Raw genomic sequence first — 24,272 nt, 5'->3', positions numbered from 1 at the left:
TATGAGAAGATCGACGTGTGTCCCAACAGTTGCATGCTATTCTTTGAGGAGGATGACAAGCTGGACCGTTGTAAGCATTGCGAAGCTTCTAGATATGTCGAGGTGACAAATGATGAGGGTGAATTGGTAGTTATGAAGGTCGCAGCTAAGCAACTTCGTCAGTTGCCCATCATTCCTCGGCTTTCAAGGTTGTTCCTCAACAAGGAAATAGCTCTGCATATGATGTGGCCAAAGAATGGTGTACGTCTCGTCACAGATCCAGACATAATGGTCCATCTGTCGGACGGTGATGGTGGAAGGCATTTGACGAGTTTGATCCCGAATTTGCAAACGACCCTAGGAGTGTACGGCTTGGTCTATCGACGGACGGATTCACACCTTTCAATAGCAGTGCAAGCCCTTACTCGTGTTGGCATGTCTTCATTGTGCCATATAATCTTCCTCCTGAGTTGGTCAATAAAGAAGAGTTCATGTTCCTTGCACTAGTCATCCCAGGCCCCGAGCATCTAGGGCCAAAGCTGAATATGTTTGTTCGCCCTTTAATTGAAGAGCTGAAACAATTGTGGAGAGGTGTGAAGGCTTATGACAGCCATACTGAAAAGGAGTTTACCATGCGCGCTGCTTATTTGTGGTCAGTGCATGATCTGCTGGCGTATGGAGATTGGTCTGAATGGTGTGTTCATGGTCGATTGTGCTGTCCCATATGTATGAATGATACGGATGCATTCAGATTGAAGCATGGTGGGAAAGTGTCATTCTTTGATGCTCATCGACGTTGGACTCCATTCAAGCATGATTTCAGGAGTTCGCTTACTGCATTCAGAAGTGGAGCCAAAATCAGAAATGGGCCACCAAAGAGGCAAACTGCACCACAGATAATGGCATGGCATGCTTGTCTGAAGCAAGGAGAAAATGATAGGTTCCAAGGCTACGGGGAGGACCACAACTGGACCCATATTTCATCAATATGGGAGCTTCCGTATGCAAAAGCCTTGATCATGCCGCACAACATAGACTTGATGCACCAAGAGCGTAACGTTGCTGAAAGCATCATAAGCACATGTTTCGATGTGACTGATAAAACGAAAGATAATATGAAGGCAAGAAAAGACATGGCTGAAATTTGTAAGAGGCCTATGCTCGAGTTGAAAGTAAGCGATAAAGGGCATGAGAGTAGGCCGCGAGCTGATTACTGCCTCAAGCCAGATGAAAGGAAAGAAATATTTAAGTGGTTGAAGAATCTGAAATTTCCAGATCGATATGTGGCAAATCTGAAACGGGCAGTCAATCTGAAGACTGGTAAATTGATCTGTTTGAAAAGCCATGACTACCATATTATTATGGAGAGGTTGATGCCCGTGATGTTTCGAGGCTATTTTAAGGATGAGCTTTGGAGCATATTTGCAGAGCTGAGTTACTTCTATAGGGAAGTATGTGCAAAGACGGTATCGAAGAGGTTGATGCAGAAATTTGAGAAAGAAATTCCAATTCTTATTTGTAAATTTGAAAAGGTTTTCTCGCCAGGATTCTTCAATGTGATGCAACATCTAATTGTGCATTTGGCTTGGGAAGCTTTGGTAGGCTGACCAGTGCAATTCAGGTGGATGTATCCTATAGAAAGGGCGTTGAAAAAGCTCAGGGCATCTGTTCGCAACAAGGCTAGAGTCGAAGGGTGTATTGTGGAGGCTTTTGCCCTTAAGGAGATATCTCAATTCTCAACCAGGTATTTCGCTCGAGCCAACAATGTGTTTGCGCCTTCAGTGCGACTTCATGTCGAAAATGAATCACCCTAAAGCACCCTTCAATTTTTTGCGAATCCGAGTAAAGCAGTTGGAAAAGGGAGTGTACGTCACATTGAAGCATCAGATTTGAACACGCTAATGCTATATATGTATAGCAATATTGACAGCACACATGAGGCGTTCGAGTAAGTTTTCCTCATAGTTACGTCCATTTTCTCATCTCATAATTTCTATAGTGTGTAATCTCCATGTTTCTAATATGTCCAGCATGTTTGATGAAGAATGTTGGAAATCTACTAGTAAACCTACGGCCATCCAATTAGAAAATCTTCGACGTGATGGGTTGAAAGGTGGCCCAAACTTCGTGCAGTGGTTTCATAATTATGTTAGTAATTGTCGTTCTCTCATTGTCCATACTTAATCTTTGAATTTTGGACTTGGAAGATATAATGCATATATATACTAATTCCTTGTATAGGTTTCCAAAAACTCTGTGCACCCGGACTTGCAGCAAATGGCACATACCTCTATGTTCGTCAGGAACTATACTCGCTATGATGTAAATGGATATCGCTTCCGAACTGCGAAATTGGAGAAGAGTCGACCATTGGCAGCCACCACCAATAGTGGTGTGTAGGCAAGTTCATATGTTGACGATGACAAAGTAGTGGACTATTACGGTGTTCTTCAAAACATTGTAGAGTTGATTTTCGATGGCCCCAAGGAACTTAAAGTCGTGTTTTTCGAGTGCGACTAGTTTGATGCTCATAGTGGGACTCGTGTCGACAAGTATGGAATGTCGAGGTGATCTTGCAAATCAGGCAAAACAGGTGTACTACCTTCCATATCCTCACCCAAGCCTTAGGGCTTGGTGGGTTGCAATCAAAGTCAACCCACAAGTCGTCGCTCTAGAGAGTGCTGACTACGTGAGTACGAGCAGGAACAACGATGATGCTGTTTTCAACCAGAAGCGGCGTCGAATCAAGACATAGCTCACCGATTCCATGTGACCAATGGAGAAGGCCTTGAAAATCTCTGTAGCAATTCAAGCGACTTAATTGAAGAACCTAGCTCAAAGCGCAAACGACCTGTCGTCGTTAGAAGATCAGTAAAGATCCAACGAAATCAAGAGCGTATGAATAAATAACGAGCCAAAGAAGCATCATCGGATGCGGATGACTTTTGATTAGTATGTTTCTTTTAGTTAATCAATTAAGCTATGTATTGCAATTTTCACATTATTAACTTTCATATTATTTGTTTCATATACTGTGGTTTGACATTAATTTTCATATTTATCTACAGTTGAACATGTTCAAGCATAGGAGATCGAGGAGTGGGGGCAGCGCGGCCAGCGAGGACAGCTCGGGCAGTGGGCTTTTTCAGGGCACCTCACAGAGCCGATAGAGGCAGCAGCAGCTTCTCGACTGTCTAGACGAAGTGCAGGGGGGAGGGTGAGCAGGAGGCTCCTGCGGAGGATGCTCATGTGCAGGGTGAGGAGGGTGAGCAGGAGGCTCATGTACAGGATGAGGACGAGGTTGACCCTATGGGGGCAGGCGACGCGGGCGACGCGTCGGATGGTTCTATGTCCTTCAGGTATTATTAATTAATGTTGATTCAACTTAGTTATGCATATTAGTCTTTAATCATTTCATCATATTGAATTTACTTGTATATACTTAGGTATAAGAAGAGTAATGCGCTTGGTCCAAGATCTGCCGAGAGGAGGCTCATCCGGCCGCATGGAGAATGGTGGGGCTTATTTCTGTTGTGTTAATTTTTTAATGTGAACGTGATTGCACTGGTTTGCTTGTGTTATTAATGTTTGTAGGTCATGGGAAGACTTGACTTGGGACGGTACAGGCAGACGTCCCAAGGTGAACGTGGTGTTGGGTAGCCTCTGTCGCTTCTACTACCCTGGCATGGTGGAGCTCAATGGCGAGAGGTTCACGGCTATGCAGTGGGCCGACTGGGGTCTAAAGGACTATGTCCAGCCAGGGGAGCCAGGGGAAAGCAGTAGCGGAGGGGGAAGTTCGGAACAAAGACGAAGGACTTGTCAGGTGGCTGTGTGGGACGAGTTCTGGGTGAGTTTACTTTCGTATATAAGCAATTCACTGAATTATTGCTTCTCATAATCTTACTTTAGCTTAACATCTCCGTTGATATGTAGGAGAGGTTCCAATTGCCGAATGAGATCGAGGAGGATCAGGCTCAGTGGGCACGTGTGAAGAGGCACTTTTGGAAGTGCGCTGATAAGGTCATCAAGGATGTCATGTACAATGCTCGCATCGCGGCCGTCAACTACTACTACAAGAAGATAAAGGGGCAGAACATGAGCAAATCATGAGGGGCCAATGAGATCTACCTCACAGAGGAGCAGTACCTGGAGAGCGTTGTGGATTGGCTTGCGAAGGACATGGAAGCCTGGAGGTGGTTGGCTAAGAGATGGGCGTCGCCTGAGTGGATTGCAGAGTCCCAGAAGCATCGTGCCAACCGTGGCACTGAAGGACCGGGGCACAGGTACGGCGCCGATGGACACCTTGGTACCGCAGGCCACATGGTAAGTATATAAATCAAACTCGTATGTTACATCTATGAAAATTCTATGGTTTAACTCTTCTTTTTCATGCAGGAAGCTAAAAGTGGAGTTGCTCCAAGTTTTATGGAGGTTTACGTCCGTGGTCATCGTGGCCCTGATCCGGCGAACCCTGATGTGCTATGCAGCGAGGCTACAAGGGAGAAAATGGTAAACAAGTTTGTATTTACGAATTAAATTGCATGTTTTGTGTCTAACTCCAACTTTAACTTTCTTTGCAGAATGCATATGGGGAGGAAATGACTCAACGCCATGGGCCTGACTTCGACTGGATGCATTCAGACTTAGATGCCTCGGCGTTGTACCACAGTGGTGGGGGTAGAAAGCATGGCAGGTGAGGTGTTTGTGTTTGATTCGACAATTTCATTAATAAGAATGTGTCCACTTAATGGCTCAACTATGTGTATCATGCAGGTTTGCCTTTGGCACCGGCATTGTGGAGTATAACATGACAATAAGTCAAGGGAAGACATCGTCTTCGGCAGGGAGTTCTCGCTCCTCCAAGTCTGCTCGAGAGGCTCAGCTGGAGGAGGAGACTCGGGCAGCACAGGAGCAGGCTCGAGCAGCACAGGAGCAGGCTCGAGCAGCGCAGGAGCAGGTTGGACAGCTGACGCAGTATATGGCTTCTTATTTTCAGGTAATTCGTCTATCTCATCACGTGTCATTGAATTCAAAGTATAATGTTGCGATTCTAACGTTTCATCCATTTGCAGGAAATGACTACTCGACTCGGCCCTGATATGAACTTGCCCGCTTTTCGCCCTCCCCAGGTAACACTATTTGAACACTTCAATTCCATAGCAACTCTTTTTTTATTATCAAAAATGGCTCGCAGGCACAAGGATGGGGACAGTGGCCAGGACAAGCTCCAGCGTCGCAGCCACTGTGGACCGGTGTTGGGTGGACACAGGCACCTCTAGGCACTTGGACGGCTCCACCACCCCAAGGATCGCAGCCAGTCCCGGGATGGGTGCCACCGGTCGCCTAGCCACCGGCGGGCTCTCAGCCATTTCAAGCGTGGATGGCACCGCCACCGACGGGGTGGGTGCCACCACCTTAGGGGTGGCCAGCACAATAGTACCCATGGATGCATGCACATCCTCCTCATCACCATGTATCACAGGTGACGTTCCATGTTTAGTTTTATGCAAATAGTGAACAAACATAGCGATGTATAGGTATAGGGATAGCAAAACACAGCCTTATTTGAATGATTGATGAATTGCATGGTTCAGTGTCACATGCTCAGGGATCGGAGGGTGCTACCAATGTCCAAGACTTCCTCATCTATGGTTCTGGAGGGAGTGGCCACCTTCCTGGTGGCGGAGGAGGGAGTGGCCAAAACTCCCACAGCCCACAGGAGTGAGTAGTGACTTTGTTTATGGACTATGTATGGATATGTATAGACTTTATTATGGATGTGATTATGCTATTGAAACTATGTATGGACTACATATGGACTATGTATGGAATATGTTTGAAACAATTATGTAATTGCTTGTGAATCTGTATATGTGATTGTGTATATGTTTATTTTGTTGTGAATTAAAAGGTGCAGAAAAATCTGTTTTTGGGGGGGGGGGGGTATCATGCATTTTCGTCGGCCTGTTCGGAGGTCGACGAAAATACATGCAGGCGCCAGCTATTTTCGTGGACCACCGGGGCCGACGAAAATACCCAGCCTATTTTCGTTGGCCTTGGGGAAGCCGACGAAAATAGGTCGTTTTCGTCGGTACCGACAGAAATAGTTGCCTATTTTCGTCGAACATATTTTCGGTGGCTATTTTCGTCGGTATGCCGACGAAAATAGCCTATTTTTGTCGGTTTACGCTTATTTTCGTGGGTTTTTGACCCACGAAAATTTAGGCGTTTCCTGTAGTGTAAAGGTATATGTCGGTACCCTGGAAATGGGGTACCCGTTACTATAGTATGAAGGTGCGGTGTCCATGCGGCTATCCTTAGTCGCGTGACGAACAACACATGACCCCTCCACGTGGGCGGTTCCAGGGCCGCCACATGGCCAGGGAAGACAATATCCTCCAAGGTATCAACGGTGGGTCCGGACCCCCATGGGAAAGTGCCAGACCCCAGCATATCCGCACCGGACCTCCGGGCAGGGTTCGGGACCTCCGCGGGTACGGACCGGACCCTCGGGACGGGTCCTGGACCTCTCTGTGTAGGGTCCGGGCCACCCTCAGCAGGGTCCCGGGATTCTGGGACAAAGAATACCTAGGCCTTAATCAAGGCCAGGCGGGGGTCCGAAGCCAACACGTGTCCGGACCATACCATGTACACTTATGCTCCCCGCTCAGGCGGAGACCCGATGCTGCCACGTGGCCTACTGCTCATGACGTAAGCCAGCGGGCGGAGCCTAACATAAGGCCTCTGGCCGTGCGGCGCTGCATTTATTGCGGATAAAGCGTGCCACCTGTCTATTCCACTGGCAGGCGATGTGCCGCCTCAGCATTTAATGTGCCCTGTCATCTCCGCTAACAGGCGGCGTCCAGGCCATCCTGCAGGCGATGTGCCTGTCCAGTCCATCGCCAAACAGTACGCCCGTGCTGCGAGGTGCACTGTGACCATCATCACTTGTACGTTGTCAGGGAGGCTTCCCCTGCACGTCAATACTACGCAGATCGCGGATATCAGGGCACAAGGAGATTGCCCCAGCAACGAACATTAGTTGCTCCAAGTATTGCATCCGATATGTCCCTGGGCCCGCATGTCGGGGCTTAGCACCCTTGTACGTGCCCCCCTTTCACCTATAAAAGGGGAGGCACGCAACGTTACAACACAAGCCGACGGAAGCTAACTTACACTCAAGCACACTTAGACCTAGCTCAGGCTCACAAGTTCATACAAGCTCTCAAGCTCAATACATCACACAGTGGAGTAGGGTATTACGCTCCGGTGGCCCGAACCACTCTAAACTCTTGTGTGTTCTTTTGTTCGTTCATCGCTTAGTAGACAGGCAAAATGCTTAAGCCCCTCCTCATCTAAGGATTTAGGGCGGGTGCATTCCGCCACCCGGCCGGAGATTTCCTCTCCGACATTTGGCGCGCCAGGTAGGGGGCTAGGCTTTAGGTTTTTGCTTGTTTTCTTGCTCAGCATGATGGTGCAAATCGTTGAGCACCGTGCCGAGACTTCGGTGGATCTCCTGGTGGAGGAGGAAGCTGCTTCCTCCACACCGCAGGATCCCAACCGCCTAGTGTCGGGCACTGCTGTTGTGCACGCTGCGCAGCAGCATACAACTGCGCAGACATCCCGGACTCCATCGAGGGCGGCTCCGGGAGCATTGTCTGCAGCCAGGGAGTTGCTGCGTCACCCTCCAAGCTCCACGGCCTCATCGGGGGCCATGAAGCAGTGGCGGGACGACGTTGACCGAATGCTCGGCATGGCGCACTCTGGCTCGACCAGATCGAGGCCACGGTCATCCCGGCGCCAACATGAGGCATCGACGTCTGTACGCTCACCCTCAGTAAGGGGAGCGCAGACCAACGACCTCTGGGCAGAGCTCAACCACAGGCGTGCGGGGGAGGATGCTCGGGTCTGTCTGGAGAGGGCGCAGGAGCGCCAACAAAACTTCGAGGGTCGTGATGACGCTCGAGACTCTCTGGAGAGGGCGCGTGAGCGCCCGCAAAACATCGAGGGTCTCAACCTCGATCAAGACTTTGCTGCGGTAGCACCGCAAACCCCAGGGGGCGCCCGGTTCTAGGCGGGTGTCCCCTTGGCCGGCGTGGGCTGCGCCGCTCTCGCGGATCACCTCCACGCGGCGTCCTGGCCATCCAAGTTCCGGCCGCACCTGCCGGAAAAGTACGACGGAACGTCAAATCCGTCGGAATTTCTGCAGGTGTACGTCACTGCTATCACAGCAGCAGGTGGAAACACCGCTGTGATGGCAACATATTTTCATGTCACCTTGTCTGGGCCTGCCCGGACTTGGCTCATGAATCTTGCCCCAGGATCAATCTATTCCTGGGAAGAGCTCTGCGCGCGGTTCACAGCGAACTTCGTCAGCGCTTACCAACAGCAGGGCGTGGAGGCCCACCTCCACGCAGTGAGGCAGGAACTCGGGGAGACTCTCTGGACGTTTATCTCCCGCTTCACCAAGGTGTGAGGTACTATACCTCGCATTTCCGATGCTTCCATCATCACGGCCTTCCATCAGGGAGTACGTGATGAAAAAAATGTTGGAGAAGTTGGCCACGCATGACGTGGATACTGTCTCCACACTCTTCGCTCTGGCCGACAAGTGCGCCAGAGCCGCCGAGGGCCGGGCATGGCACTCGGCCCCACAAACCAGGGCTGCCCAGATGCGTGGCTCGGGTGTCGTCCCCCGGGACGGTAAAAAGAAAAAGAAGGGCCGCGGCCACGAGAAGCCGCAGTCCACCGCTCTAGTCGTCGCAGCTGCGACTGGGGGCTAGGGCGACCACAACAAGCGCCCACGACCGTAGAGGGGTAACAGCGGCTCATGCCCTATGCACCCCAACAGTCGCCACAACGCCGCGGAGTGTTGCGAGATCATCGACCTCGCAAAACGTGTCAGCAAGCGGCGCGAGCAGTCTTCCAAGGACGGCTCCCCACCTCGTCGCCGACCTGGCAAGGAAAGGGTCGACGACGGCAAGGTGGCCGCGGCTGAATGGGACCTCGGGTATCAGTCACCCGAGGGGGTCCTGAAGGATGTCATCACCGGAGACTCCTAATCCGGTGGTGACAGCTAGACGGGCCACCAGGGGGACCCCGTACTCCCCGGTCTACGGGGCCGAAGCCTGTCTTCCCCCGGAAACCCTTCTGGACTCACCACGGGTCCAGTATTCTGATGGGTCCATGCAAAAACGGCTACAGCATGAGGACGTGGACTCTATCAGCAAACGCAGATGGGAACCCTGGGTCAGGACCTAGCCCTACGGCGAGTACTGAACAGGGGAGGGTTCCATAAACGCTCCCCCACCTGGGAGGAACCCTTCAAGGTGACGGAAATGTGCCGACCCGGGGGTAACCACGTTGATACAGCTGGAGCACCTCTTCCTAACCCCTGGAGCATCTCTGTAAGTTCTATCCATAGGAGTAAGTCTGTGGGGTTTAGTTTTTCTCCCTTTTGTAACTAGGTTGCGCATACGTGTACGCCAGCCCGGTGAGGTCCGCCCTCATAAGCCCGGCCTGTTGGCCTATACCCATGCATGTCGAGTTATAAATAGGGATGAAAACGGACGGAAACGGACGGAAAAAAACCCCTCTCCCGTTTCCATATCCGCATTTTATCATCGGAAACGGGATCGGGTCCGGAATAGTCGGGAACGGAAACGGGAGCGAGATAAGCGGAATTGCGAAAACGAACAGAAACGGAAATAATAACGGAAACTCATAATTTAATACAAATAGAAATGTTATTGATGTTTGACTAGTGATTGATTGGCAGAACAATAACATAAAACAAATAGATATAGAGAGGCAACATTCTATTGTTGTTTGGTTGCTAAATGTGTACATTTAGCTACATCTGATGTTGTTTAAGACTTTAGATCACTTGTCATTTGAAAAGAGCCGGTGGTTACAATGGCTAATTGTGCTATAATTTGTCACCTAAATACACGAGGATTTAGTTTATATACTAATGCATATTAGGCTCGTCCCATATTTGTCAAATACGGAATAAATACGGGTTCAATCCGGAAAAAACGGGATCCCGCAAAAACGGACGGAATAAGTCATCTCCCGTTTACGTCTCATTTCCATATTTTTCTGTAAATATGGAAACGGTCGGGTCAAATGTAGAAAACGGTATGGGTCGGAACGGTATTTTTTCCGTCTGTTTTCAACCCTAGTTATAAAGAGAAGATTTACCCCCTCAGATGCGCTCCTATGACAGTCTTATCCTCCTGCCTCCATGGTTTTATCCTGCAGTTCCTGGATATTATTTTTATCTAACCCACCCGTACAGTTCCCATCTGTCCTGGTATGATGACATCCGAATTGAATAGCCAAGCTTGCATTTTAGGACCTCTCTGCGAAAGCAGGAGGGCCCGACAGCCTGGGGGCGGTTCTAAAGAACGGGAGCCCGTTCCATGGGGTGGTCCGGAGCTTTGTGGCCGCTTAGTCTGGTTCCATACCCAAAAGCCTGCACACTCCACCACTCTGTGACGGGTACCCTAGTATTTGGAGCTATAATCCTGTGGGCCTGACAACCTGGGGTCCGGATCTAGAGAATGGACACTTGTCTCCTAGGGTGGTCCGGAGCCGTGTAGCCGCTTAGCCTGGTCCCGTACCGTCAGCCTGCACGTTCCACCACTTTGCGACGGGTGTCCTAGTATTTAGAACCGCGGTCCAGGGGGTCCGGACACACAACTTGGCTTCCCAGGCTAGACCCTGCAGGTCCCGAGCATGTATCAAAGGATGGCTAATGTCAGACGATGGGTCCTATGGGTGTGCTACTAACGCTCCCTAGTCGAAGCTGTGTACAGGTCCATGTCCTAGTCGAGGCTACCTCCTAGGGGATGTTGCCAACTCTTTCTTAGGTAGGCTGGTATCCAACCTCGTCACGACGAGCCTGCATCCCAGGGGGGCCACATAGGTACCAGGGAAGAGTCGGTAACACCACACACAACAGGGACAAGTGGTATACAGATAAGTGCTAATATTGCTTGATAAATAGTACTCAAAAGTACCTTACAAAAAGCAAAAGTTATTACATCCGCCTTCAAGCGGAGTCCTAGCTCCATCTCTACTCTACATGTATGGACTACTCTGCGCTAGCAGGGTCGCGTTGGAAGCTAGCTTCGAGCGGCTTGCCAGAGGCGGCGACCACCTCTGCACCAGCGGCGGCGACCACCTCTACACCAGCGGATTGCCAGCGGTGGCGACCACCTCAGCGTGTGCGCCATGGCGAGGAGGCCCTCGCCCCCGTCCTCCTACGGGGGTGACGACAAGACCATCCAAGCCAAGGAGCTAGAAGCACGGTGGCAGACGGCGCTTGCGGCCTGGCCGGTGCCGTGTAGCCGAAGTTCGCCTCCAACCTTCACAAGGCTGGTGATCATCCTTTCCTCCGAATGCTGGAGGAAGAGGCGGGTCACCAGCTCATGTGGAAGACGGAGCCGCAGCCCAGCTCGCTCTCCACCACCGCAAGGCTGATGAACATCCTTGAATCTAAGCACCGGTGGAAGAGCGCCACCCCCACGAGGTCGTGCACCTCCAGCAGAAGAAAGGCAAGATCGGCAGCACCAACCCGCTGGGGAGGTTGAAGACAAAGAGCACAAACTCTATGGCGGCAAGTCCGCCGGGGAGGATAGCGCCGGCGCAAATCCTTCCGTCGAACGCCGGCGCATCCCATCCAAGCAGGCGAGACACCATGTCGAGCACCCACTCAGTCTGGGCACGCTCAGGATGAACTTACAAGGCCATGGCAAACTACGGCGACGCAAAGCAGAGAGCTCGGAGGCGAAAGGGCACAGTGAGTGGGAGAGAAGCAAGGCATGGCTGCTACTCGAGGGATGAACCCCTTTTTAAAGGCAGACTCCCCCGCTCGCGCCCCGAAACGCCACGGGAAGTCTCCCCTGATGCACACCAGAGTGCCCAACCTATGACACGGGGGCCCGGTCCCACAAGTCATACAGCTGGTGTGTTGGTCTCCGGGTGTGAGGGAGGCGAACCGCCACGCAAGGGGCGAACCGCTGCCCGTGGTAATGCGCCTCTTCATCTCCGCCGAAGACAACAACCTAGCCTCTGACATGGGGGCCCAGGCCCACCTGTCATGCACCTGGCGTGCCGGTTCCTGGGTGCAAAGAAGGCAAACCGCCGCGCAAGGTACATGCTACCGACCCGTGGTAACACGCCTCTTCACCTCCGTTGAAGGCAGCGGACCAATCTCTGATACGGGAACCCAGGCCCACGAGTCATACTCTTCGGGCGTCGGCCTCCGTATGCGGAGAAGGCGAACCGCCGCGTGAGGAGCACGCCACCGTCTGCAGCAGTGCGCCTCTTCGCCTCCGTCGAAACCAACAACCCAATCTCTGACACGGGGGCCCGGACCCACGAGTCATCCTCCATGGGCGCCAGTTCATGGGTGCAGAAAAGTCGAACTGCCGCTCGCGCCAGTACCGTGCCTCCTCGGGGCCGCCGCAGAGGACAGAGAAGGTGAATTTTCAAAACCAATGCAGCGGTATCGAGGCACCCCGCGCATGGCTCAGCAAAGCCATTAAGTGCGGAGGTCACGGGTCAGTAAGCCGCGGAGACAGGCGTGGCAGTTGACGTGTTCGAAGGTGGGCTGGCAGTAATTTCACCAGCAAGCGCACAAAAGCAGCGCACCAATTGACAAATCCAGCTTTGGCCCCACCTGCAGGCTCGTATCCTCCCCTGAAGCGGGCCCGGGGGCCACTATCGGTACCCTGGAAATGGGTACCCGTTACTACAGTATGAAGGTGTGGTGTCCATGCGGCTATCCTTAGTCGCGTGACGAACAACACATGACCCCTCCATGTGGGCGGTTCTAGGGCCGCCACGTGGCCAGGGAAGACAATATCCTCCAAGGTATCAAAGATGGGTCTGGACCCCCCATGGGAAAGTGCTAGACCCCAGCATATCCGGACCGGACCTCCAGGCAGGGTCTGGGACCTCCGCGGGTACGGACCGGACCGCCGAGATGGGTCCTGGACCTCTCTGTGTAGGGTCCGGGCCACCCTCAGTAGGGTCCCGGGATTCAAGGACAAAGAATACCCAGGCCTTAATCAAGGCCAGACGGGGGTCCGAAGTCGACACGTGTCCAGACCATACCATGTACACTTATGCTCCCCGCTCAGGCGGAGACCCGATGCTGCCACGTGGCCTACTGCCCATGACGTAAGCCAGCGGGCGGAGCCTGACGTAAGGCCTCTGGGCCGCGCGGCGCTGCATTTATTGCGGATAAAGCACGCCGCCTGTCTATTCCACTGGTAAGCGATGTGACGCCTCAGCATTTAATGTGCCCTGTCCACTCCGCGTCCAGGCCATCCTGCAGGCGGCATGCCTGTCCAGTCCATCGCCAAACAGTACGCCCGTGCTGTGAGGTGCACTGTGGCCATCATCACTTGTACGTTGTCAGGGAGGCTTTCCCTGCATGTCAATGCTACGCAGATCGCGGATATCATGGCGCAAGGAGATTGCCCCAGCAACGAACATTAGTTGCTCCAAGTATTACATCCGATATGTCCCTGGGCCCGCATGTCGGGGCTCAGCACCCTTGTACGTGCCTCCCTTTCAGCTATAAAAGGGGAGGCATGCAACGTTACAACACAAGGCGACGGAAGCTAACTTACACTCAAACACACTTAGACCTAGCTCAGGCTCACAAGTTCATACAAGCTCTCAAGCTCAATACATCACACAGTGGAGTAGGGTATTACGCTCCGGCGGCCCGAACCACTCTAAATTCTTGTGTCTTCTTGTGTTCGTTCATCGCTTAGTAGACAGGCAAAACGCTTAAGCCCCTCCTCATCTAAGGATTTAGGGCGGGTGCATTCTGCCACCCGGCCAGAGATTTCCTCTCCGACAGTATATAAGGGGACCTAGCCCACAGTCCCACACAATAGTCAGTCATTTTGCCAAAGACATAACGAAACTTGTAATAGATCAATTTATCTTAGTTTGTAATGTGACACAAGTTTTATTCAAAGCATGGGAGTCAGAGAGGTTGTAAGCATTATTAAGTCTTACTTTTCAACTAGGTGCAACCTATGCATAATGCAAATCAGAAGTTGAAAACACCGGTTTCGATTATCCACTGCACGGTTCAAGTTCTTCTAAGTGTAAAGAGAAGCAGTCTGGATACAATGAAGTGGTGACAAATGCAAACTTATCTCGATCTTTTTATTTTTCACTTATCTTGAACTAGTTTTTAGGGCATTATGAACATGACCTAGACAGTAAATGACTCAAGGTATGAGACTAGCAACCTAACATATTGGTGATAGCAAAAGGATTTCAATACATCCTACACATGCTAGTTGTCAATCTCAACTATGGACATTTTTTTATCATGAAAATATTAATCATGTTCATATTTTTAAAACAAGCTTAGCTCAATAAAGTTGTATCAATATGAGCAAAAAAGTCTAATCTTGCCATAACATCATCACGTATACATGAAACATACTACAAATAGCATAATCACATTCTAACAGATATACACATGAAGCTCAACATGCTCTATGATGTATGATGTGATGCGATGCAGATATGGTGCAAAAGCCAAAACAAGAGCTGAACTACAAAAATAAAAATAGTATGATACAAAACAAAATACTTCCTTCCTCTAAAACATAAAACATACACCTAGATTCTCTCACAAATGAGCAAGAGTGGCTTTATCAAGGGGTTTGGTGAGCATATCAGCAAGTTGTCTATGGGTGTCAACATGGCATAAGTATATTTCTCCTTTCTTATAATGATCTCTCAGAAAATAAAATGGGACATCTATGTGTTTGGTCTCGAAATGTAGCACTAGATCTTCTATAACCCTAATGGCACTGGTGTTTTCACAAAGCAAAGGCACACACTAAAATTCTAAGTCGAAGTCTCTCAAAGTGGCCATCATCCAAAATAACTGTGAGCAACACCTAGCAACAACGACATACTCAACCTATATGATGGATTGAGTTACGCAAGACTGCTTGCCAAAAGACCAAGAAACCAATAAATGCCCAAAAATGGTAAGTCCTACAAGTTAACTTGCGATCCAAACAAAAAGAGCTTGGTATCATGCTCATGTACTCACCGGCTCACCATCCTCATCGCATCCAACACTGTTGTGGTGGGCATGGACATCAAAAGAGACTTGGTATCACACATGTCAAACTTCTTCAGGACATTATTAGTGTACTTGTCTTGGTGCACAAATATCTCATCTTGAGTCTATTTGATTTACATCCAAAGAAAGGAGTTGAGCTCTCTCATCATGCTCATCTCAAACTTCCTAGTCATAGTATCTAAAATCTTACAAATAAGAGTATGAGAAGAGCTAGCAAAGATGATATCATCCACGTAAGTTTGAACCAACAAAGTATCATTGCTTCCTTGAGAAAAAAAGAGTTTTATCAATCGATCCCATTTTAAAACCCTTAGCCAGTAAAAAAGGTTTTCAAATGCTCATACCACTCTTGGGACTTGAGATTATCGAAACTAGGGGTTATCTAACATAAACCTCTTCTTCTAAAAAGCACTTTTAACATTCATTTGAAAAAATAAAACCCTTTGAAGCATAAAAAATTAAAAGGATTCTAATGGCTTCTAAATGGAATGTAGGAGCAAAGGTTTTCATCAAAATCTATCCCCTCCTTTTGGCAAAAACAGTCTACCAACCTAACTTTGTTTCTAACTACCATCCAATCCTCACTCGATTTATTTTTGAAAACCCTATTTAGTACTGGTGGAGTGGTGGTCTTGTGGAGATGATATGAAAATTCAAACTTGGTTTGTTTCAAAATTTTCAAGCTCTTCATGCCCTGTGACCGGGCAAGGACAAGATCTAACATCATGGTACTTAAAAGAAGCAACAAATGCAGAGCAAAGTGGGAGATATAATGTGACTTGTTCATGTAGCTAGCAAACCATCTATTAAGGTGGGGATCTTCGTTCCCTCATTGCTCTGTCAAAAAAGGTCATAAATAAATTTTGGTATGAAGCGCTTGATCACATGAAAAGGCCATGCATGGTTCATCATGCAAGTCTACTTAGCAATATGTATCTTGACCTGCCCTGTGAACGGCAAGGACAAGATCTCACGCTATAGGTTATACGTGGTCAATGGGTCGTGCCGGGCTGGCACGACCCAAGTTCATTATGGGTCGGGCCGATTTAATCGGGTCGAGCCACTCATGGATAACTGGCGGGTTATATCGTGCATGTCTGTGGGCCGAAGTCTAAGCCCAAGCATGGCCTGACTAGTTTAAAATGTGTCGTGTCGGGCCATTGTGACATGCTACCATGTCGGGTGACCCACGGTCCTCCTTGTAACAGAGCTCGAAAATAATTTTGCTCATTTTCTGTTTTTTGTAACATAGCTCGAAAATAGCTTGAAAGCGGCGGTTGAGTCGGTCATATGTGCGCATATGATGGGCTAGATTGGACGAGTAAGATCGAGCCACAAATGGGTTGTGTTTGCTCAGTCTGATAGGCCATCTGTGGCTAGCATCGGTCTAAATGAGCCGACAAAAAATGAGTTGTGTCGATGTGCCGATGGGCTTGTCCACAAGCCCAAGCATGGCCTATGGCAAGCCTCGTGCCGTCTTTGACATGATTACTATTGTGTCATGTCGTGCCCATGTCGTATCAAAATGATCGTGCATCGTGCCGGCTCATATAGTCCGACCCATCTGGTCAACTATACTCTAGGTATAGCGGCGCTCGAGTTTCGTAGGAAATTTCGGCTACATCTTTGTATGTTCTATGGAGAATAATGTGTTCTCGTATGTTCTGTCGTCGTTCCTTCAGACCTTATTCGGTTAGAGGGAGATTGAAGAAAATTAGAGAGATTAAATCTCTTGCTAGTCAAAATTGAACATAAGAGATTTAACCCCTCAATTCACGTGCAACCCAACAAAGCCTCATACAACCGAATAAGGCCTCCGAATAAGGCCTCATTCTATGCTATGCAGCGGCCTATCGTGCGAGGTCATGGAGTGGTGTGGCCTTGCCGTTGAAGTCGGAGACCATGGAACGACATGAGAAAGAAAAAGCAGGAAGGTGTGAAGGAACAGTGAATCTGCTAAGCATTTGCCTCTTGCTTAAGGCAACAATGACCTGGTGCATGGAGATTGGAGACATCTGAGGCTTTAAGCATATATCACGAGGTACCTGCTGGAGATAACATGACGGAACAACGCTGTATGGCGAAAAGAGGGGGGCGATGAACTATTATCACAAGTTGAACCAAAGAATGTACAAGCACCTGATATCGGATATCCCATGAGTGAATCTAAAGGGTAAGGACGAGAAAAAAAAAAGAGGATAAAAAAGCTAAGAATAATCTAATCTTATACCTTGCTATCAGTGCACTGGTCACCAGGTTGAGACTTGAGAATCTAAAAAATGTTTTAAATGAACATGAACGGTGAAATACACTACAACTGATCACAACAGCTGTTTTTCCTTCTCCGTTTTCCTTTACTTTTTTTTTATCCTCTTGCCTGGCTCCTTCACATACCGCGTGGTTTCAGTAGGAGTTGTTTAGCTCTGTAGGAACCGAGAATGGAGCAAGGGTGTTTGAATGGATTGGAAACCCACCCCCTCGGAGAGAGACCGAGGGTCTGCTCCAGGCAGCAGTTGTCATGGCGTTTGAATCGAAAAATACCACAATGACAGTTATATCGTCGTGGAAGTGCCGCCTCACCCCCCGATCAACTTTCTTGAGGTCTGAATACCGCATCTCCCTCTTCTTCGCTGCTTCCTGCACTGCAGACTTTACTAACTTTCGTGCGATTCCCTGGTACATACATGTTAAGAGTGGCATCAAGAAAGCAGCAAGTGGTGTCATTGTGTAAACTGTAAAGAGTAATAAAAGTATACAGCAGCAAAAAATATTATAACAGGGATCACGATTTCAACTTGAGAAAGTTTGTGGACCCGTCATTGAACTTGCTCAAAATACTCCCTTATCTCTATCATTACTTGTTTATATGACATCAATGTGGTATCCAATATAAACCTTGACTGTTATTACCATAACAATATAGTAGCAAAAAAGTTCTTTTAAGAAAAATTGCAATTGTATATGAGATTTACAAAATGAGAGTCCATCGAGATACAGATGCATGTCTTTTTAAAATAGCTAAAGTCAACTTTTCAAACTTTGACAATAAACATCATTTTAATATCAGGGTCAGTAACATTGAAAATCATTTGCAGATTCGTCTAAAAATGTATTTTCATGATATTACAATTTTGTTTGGTTTAATAAATATACTACAATAGAAATGTATGGTCCGGTTGCATTTTGGATACTATATCACTGTCCAGAACAGCATGTACCGTGACTGGAGGAAGTATCTAACAACCAAATTGTACCGACAACAATAAAAATTATACGTGTAAACCTTCAACTCAAGCAACTACGATTCAAGTGACACGAAAAGATGGAGCATTCCAGATTATCCTGGAGATGGTCTAACTCAGTATCAGCCCAAAGTACAAACTTGCAGAGGCTTGAGCCACAGTGGAGTGCAGTTTCTTCGGTTACGTTTTGATACAATCAATATTCAATTATACAAAAATAGTGAATCCATATAGACTTGAATGCTTAATGGCCTATAACTGAGAAAATGTTTAAACTGGTACGATTCTGAATTCAAATAACATAGGTGCTTTTATACAACGACCTAAGTCTAGTACACTAACTATCACAGAACTCCATAAGTAGCACCTTGAATGAACTTAGAACATGCTAAAATGCACAGATATGATTCTCAAATTTCCTAGGCAAAAGTACATGCATTACCTAAAAAGAAATGAAAGTCAAAATATCATTAAACTACCATAATTGCATGTTTAGTATTGATTTGGCAAGTAATAATATTTGGCACCAAGTCTCAAAAAGACCAAGTTACAGAAACTGAACATAAGATAAGAATACATACATTACGCGGGCTACTTTGGACCATGTCAACCACTTCCTGATTACTAAGATGTTCCCAGAGTCCATCAGATGCAAAAATGATGAACTTATCAGTTGGCTGTATTTGGTGGACAGTAATTGCTGGATCAGAACTAAGAAGTGGTCTCCTAAAAGTTTCCTGAAGACGAAACTTGCTGTGCAAAGGTTCTCTATTAAATTCTGGTTTCTTCAGATACACATCTCCAATTGACCTTGTTATCTGCAACACATGATCATAGCATGTGAGATGCAACCTGGAAGTAAAGCAATTCAACAAGCAAGATTGCATGACAGAATCTCATATGCATCCATGCCCTACGCAAAATAAGTAATTGGAATGGCATTTACCCAAAATATACAAAGTTGACCTCATAGTTATAATTGCCACCAGACCGAGACCGCTTACAAAAGGATTAACCTAGAATATGCACCAATTCCTATCTTGTGTGACTCATGTACTGGAAAGTGCAGCATGAATAATAAGTTCACTTTATCAAAAAAAATATTAGTAAGTTCACTTTATCAAAAATAATAATGAGTTCGCTTGGGGAGAATGCAACAAGAAAACTAAATTCAACACCACACAGCACATCGGTCATAATAATATTGCCAGATTACTGCACCCACATAGGTATTTTAAAGGTTGGTTCATGACTATAGTAATACTCATGATTCCTGAATACACATAAATATACTTAAGTGATAACACAACATCAAGTTAAAAAAAGGAACTAGAGAAGATAAAGGTGGCTACCCACATAATGCAAATCTCAGCTATGAAGAGAATAAAAGGCCTCAACAGTTTTCTCTGCACTGTTCAAAATATTTGGATGGACGGGTCATACCATTTCTCTTATGCAAAGTTAATTTACCTGGATAATACCCTTTACACGCCAAACATTGTGTTTTAGGACCACAATATGGGGATCATCAGGATGTGATGCCTGCAGCTCTCGTCTAACCTCCTCATAGGATGCATTGTGTTCTGCTGAGAGCTGCATTGCCAAAACCTCCCCAGTTCCCTTGACAAGTCTCCCCAGAACAGCACGGGAGTCCCCAAGGTTTGCAACATATAGAGTTCCGCTGCAAACCACACCAACTAGACAGCAAGAGCCTACAGCTGCTAATTGAGGTCTCAATGACCATTGGTTACTAACCACAGAAATGAAACCCTCCTCAGTCGCTCGGAATGCCTTCCGAATCACATCCGCTGACATGCACTTGTGCTCAGATGCGAATCCTGAAAACCAAAGTTTGTCATTCAAAAACATAAATGGAAATAGACAAGCAGTTAAAAAATTGTGATATAATTAAAAGATGTGACAGAAGACGCTATCCCCTTTTGCAATAATCAATACTTTCTAGCAGTTTTACAGTTACTGAAGTAACTGAACTATTCCATGCAATGATGTGCTTCCATTCTATTCCCAATTATACCAAGATCGAAATTAGGATAACTTTGGCCTTTATCTAAACATAATTGCTTTCTAATTTGCGCGCACTTTTCCATGTTAATATACATAGAACAACGTTCTATGCAATGCACACATACATTCAAGTACCACTGAAATGGCAAACATCTTTACTTGAGAGCAATCAACGTTAACTCATATGCACAGCTTGCATATCTGAATATCAGATGTATCGATTGTAAATCCGATAGCATAGCTTGATTGCTACTGTTTGATCTAAAGCATGAACTTCAACAGCGGTAGAGGCCTTACTCCTCAAGTGGTTGAAGAGATGGTCATTGATGTAACGCGCTGTCTCCGGGCCACCGTGCCCATCGTAGACCCCGACGAAGGTGCCTTGCAGTCCAGGCTCCGATGTGCTAAGCGGCCCGGATTCAACCTGGCTATGGTCCTCCAATAGGTTATTGGCCTGGACCACGGCCATGGAGAACTCACCATCGACGACCTGCCCGCCGTCCTTGTACCACAGGAGCCCGTCCTGGCGGCCGGTGGCATCCGATCCTTTGCGGGGACGCCCAGCCGGTGATGCCGGACCCCAGCAAGATTTCAAATAATCCATCAGAGCTGATAGCATCCCTCATCTCCGGCGCCTCCCCCACCTTTGCCCTTTCCTTCTGCAGTAACTTGTTCTCGCTCCGTTGCCCCCAGCAAAATCTGCAACTGGAACCAAACAGGACCCACGTGAAGATCAACCATCGCGCATTTCTAGCACCCAAATTGCGTGATCATAGGGAGGAAGACCAACGAGTCCACCATACTTTCCTTGCATTGGGAAGGGAAGCAAAAAAGGAATTACCTTTTCTCGGATACTTTCCCTACTAGCTGCGTGCTCGGATTGCTGCGCCTCCGATCTCACAGCCAGAACACGGAGCCTCAGATCTGGAAACCTATCGATCTCGACCGCTGAGAAGGCAGCAAAGATTGGGTTTTTGTAGAAACGGTGGGCTCCTCCGCGGGGTCCAAAAGAAGCAACCACGAAACCGAACCAAAAAGACAAAAAAGATGGGCTCTTTCGCTTTGTTTCCCTCCTCCTCCCAAATCTCTCAGACTCGATCGAAGAACAGACAGGTAGATCAGAGCATCCTCTCCGATCCACAGGATATATGGAGAGCGCAAGCAAGCAAAGTTTGAGAGGGACTCTCAAAAATTACAGCTACAGGAGAAGCGACCAGACCAGGGAAGAGGGAGGAAGCTTTCTCTCTCCGACCATTCCCCTTCCAAATTTTATTATTCCTATTTTCTATTCGTATTTAAATATATCTCTCTTAATTATTATTTCCTTTATTTTACCTTCTTTGTCCAGCTTCCTTTTTACTATTTAACTAACATATTTGATTTTTTACATCAATTTTAGTTTTAAAAATCAATAAAGTATTTGTAGTACCATACTATACATTGTTATTTATTAATTAAATTTAAGTTAATTAATACTAAATATAATTTATTAGTGGTGAGGGAGAAAATTTGTTCAGCGCGAGGGGGTCATCACGGGGACGTCATTAGACGTGTGGACGCCCCACGTACATCGGGTAGTAGACTAGGCATGGAGAGATTAGAGGGCCGTTTGAAGGCCAACAAGGCATCACTCAGAGGCCCAACCAGTCCTAATTTCTCTCGGGAGTGGCGGTGACTACTTACCAGCTTAGGCCCCGTTTCAATCTCACGGGATAAACTTTAGCTTTCTGCTAAACTTTAGCTATATGAATTAAAGTGCTAAAGTTTAGTTTCAATTACCACCATTAGCTTTCCTGTTTAGATTACAAATGGCTAAAAGTAGCTAAAATAGCTGCTAAAGTTTATCTCGCGAGATTGGAACAGGGTCTTAGTCTACAGGTTCTAATTTCTCTTGGGAGTGGCGGGGTGACTGCTTGTCTAGTGCTACAGTAGTGTTGTGGTTCCATGGCACATAAAGAAAGTGAGATTTCAGAAATACCATTAAAATTTATCCTATCATAAAATATTATTAAAGTAAGCATCTGTTCTACAATCTAGTATTACTTTAGTCTATATCATATTGAATGTTTAGATATTAGTTAGAAGTATTAAATCTAGTTTAATTACATAAATAAGGGCTAAACGTCAAGGCAAATCTCTACTACTACTTAAGTGTCTAATGTAGGCGTCCACACCCTAGACGGTGCACTGTTCTGCCATCCCGCCCGCACGCCGCGCTCAACGATCCTCCGCAAGCGCGCAGATCCCGTCTCCGCGCCGCAATCTGCGCCGCCATCAAGGGTCGCGTTGCCGCCCTCCCCGCCCCGCATAATGTCAGCCGCGACAGACGCCGCACGGCCCCCGACTCGACGCTCTGCGCCCCCTCTCCCCCCGGCGAAGAAGCTGGCGAGAACGGAACGGAGAAAATGGATGCAGAGCTTGAAGCCAAAGCCGTCGAGGCCAAGGCTGAAACGGTGGCCACGGAGTCAGAGGCGAAGCCTGACGCCTCAGATGAAGAAGCTGGTGGGACTGGCTCAGACCGCGAAGCAGATGTCAAGGGTGCTGATCCGAAGGCAAAAGCGGAGGAGTCCGATGGCGAGGATGAGGGAGCCACCGCCGTGACCGACGACGATAGTGAAGAGGAAGCTGCTGAGACGGTCGAAGAGGATGGTGGTGAATCCGACACCGAAGGTGATGCTGAGGAATCTCCTCCATCCCCTCCTCGCCGCAGTCGCCGTCGTAAGCGAGCGGCCACTCCCGATGACGAAACAGAGGAGAACCCTACGCCGTCGCGTCGCCGGTGCCGTCGGAAGTCAGGGGAGCGTGGTGACTCCCAGCCGCCACTTCCTGACCACCTCCGTTGCCGTCGCAGCGACGGGAAGAAGTGGCGCTGCTCGGGCCGTGCACTCCCAACTGTTAGCTTTTGCGAGTACCACTACACGAGGGCTAGCAAGGGTAAGAAGTTACCAGCGGATGAGGAGGTCCTTGTTGTTGTTCTTCAGAGGCATAAGAACAAGAGGAAGGGCAGGAGGAGCATCAATCCGCCAACGTCCCCCCAGGCAGCCACGAGTGACCCCCAGACCAGGGATCTCCCAAATGGACTGATGACGATCTCGCCAGCTAGCAGTGGACCTGCAGCATTATCAACTCCTGTGAAGATTGGTGTAGAAATTCCTGCACCCATACAGCGGTGCTATCGTTCCAAGAATGTTGAGCCATTGCATGTTGGTCCTGTGAAGGTTACCCAGCTAATCTTTAAATTGTTATTAGGTTGTTCCTCGTGCGATGAGTGTGACAAAAACAACAAGAACATGTCACTGCTGTGGAATGAAGAAGGCTGCACGTGTGGCCAATTACAAGAACTGTGATAAGAACTTCTGTAACAGCTGCATTAATAAATGGTTAGTCTTTGATTTGCTTGCCATTGCTTTTTTTTTTTGCATGCTTAATCAGTGGATTAGGAACATATGATTAAATTACACACTAAGCTCAAACTTTTAAAGTTTCAACTATGAGGTAATGATAACCTGGTAGATTACAATTTAGTAATTATATAAGAGATTAGCTCGCTATTTAGGTTGTTATAGTGGTTGAAGAGGTGCACCGGGGGCTATGCCAGGCTTCCTAGCCTCCTGGTGAAGGTGTTGTCTGGCACACCGATGGGAAGAAGGGGTCACCCTCACCGACCAAGGCTAAATGCCAGGCTTCTCTATCAGAGGAGAAGAATCAGGCTGCTTCACCCAAGAAGGTCAAAACCACAGATTTCCTGAAGATAGAGAAGAATATCACCCTAGAGCTAAAGAAGAAAGACACTGAGTTCAGCCCGATGGATGTTCAATAATCTTTCGAAGAGGTAACTCCCTATTTTATGCTTATTTACACTCCTACATTATTTTGAATAGGATCAGATT

General features: G+C 47.8%; 2 protein-coding genes across 2 annotated transcripts; one reads left to right on the top strand and one right to left on the bottom strand.

Moving 5' to 3' along the window:
• Positions 1-17,193: 17,193 nt before the first annotated feature.
• LOC100285006 (uncharacterized) lies at positions 17,194-21,483 on the bottom strand. Its single transcript, NM_001372158.1, has 5 exons — positions 21,224-21,483; positions 20,680-21,087; positions 19,828-20,195; positions 18,939-19,175; positions 17,194-17,788 (listed from the first exon to the last, which is right to left on the bottom strand). The coding sequence occupies exons 2-5, from the start codon at positions 20,999-21,001 to the stop codon at positions 17,519-17,521; spliced, it is 1,197 nt and encodes a 398-aa protein (NP_001359087.1). The 5' UTR covers positions 21,002-21,087; positions 21,224-21,483; the 3' UTR covers positions 17,194-17,518.
• A 487-nt stretch (positions 21,484-21,970) lies between these two features.
• On the top strand, positions 21,971-23,832 carry LOC109942625 (GRF-interacting factor 10). The gene is made up of 3 exons (XM_020544741.2): positions 21,971-22,053; positions 22,547-23,600; positions 23,632-23,832. Exons 1-3 carry the CDS (start codon positions 21,971-21,973, stop codon positions 23,830-23,832), a joined length of 1,338 nt encoding a protein of 445 aa, XP_020400330.2.
• The last annotated feature ends 440 nt before the right edge of the window (positions 23,833-24,272 follow it).

This window comes from Zea mays, chromosome 9 (assembly GCF_902167145.1).
Source record: "Zea mays cultivar B73 chromosome 9, Zm-B73-REFERENCE-NAM-5.0, whole genome shotgun sequence".
NCBI lineage: Eukaryota > Viridiplantae > Streptophyta > Magnoliopsida > Poales > Poaceae > Zea > Zea mays.
Note: the sequence above shows the minus strand (reverse complement) of the source record. Positions and strands in the feature narration are given on the sequence as shown.

Coding starts and splice junctions, on each gene's coding strand:
- LOC100285006 (NM_001372158.1), bottom strand. CDS start 21,001: ATGCTATCAGCTCTGATGGATTATTTGAAATCTTGCTGGGGTCCGGCA. Junction 20,196..20,679: donor TCTCTTCAACCACTTGAGGA/GTAAGGCCTCTA, acceptor TTTGGTTTTCAG/GATTCGCATCTGAGCACAAG. Junction 17,789..18,938: donor TCCAAAGTAGCCCGCGTAAT/GTATGTATTCTT, acceptor TGTATGTACCAG/GGAATCGCACGAAAGTTAGT.
- LOC109942625 (XM_020544741.2), top strand. CDS start 21,971: ATGGAGAGATTAGAGGGCCGTTTGAAGGCCAACAAGGCATCACTCAGA. Junction 22,054..22,546: donor AATTTCTCTCGGGAGTGGCG/GTGACTACTTAC, acceptor TGTCTAATGTAG/GCGTCCACACCCTAGACGGT. Junction 23,601..23,631: donor TGCATGTTGGTCCTGTGAAG/GTTACCCAGCTA, acceptor AATTGTTATTAG/GTTGTTCCTCGTGCGATGAG.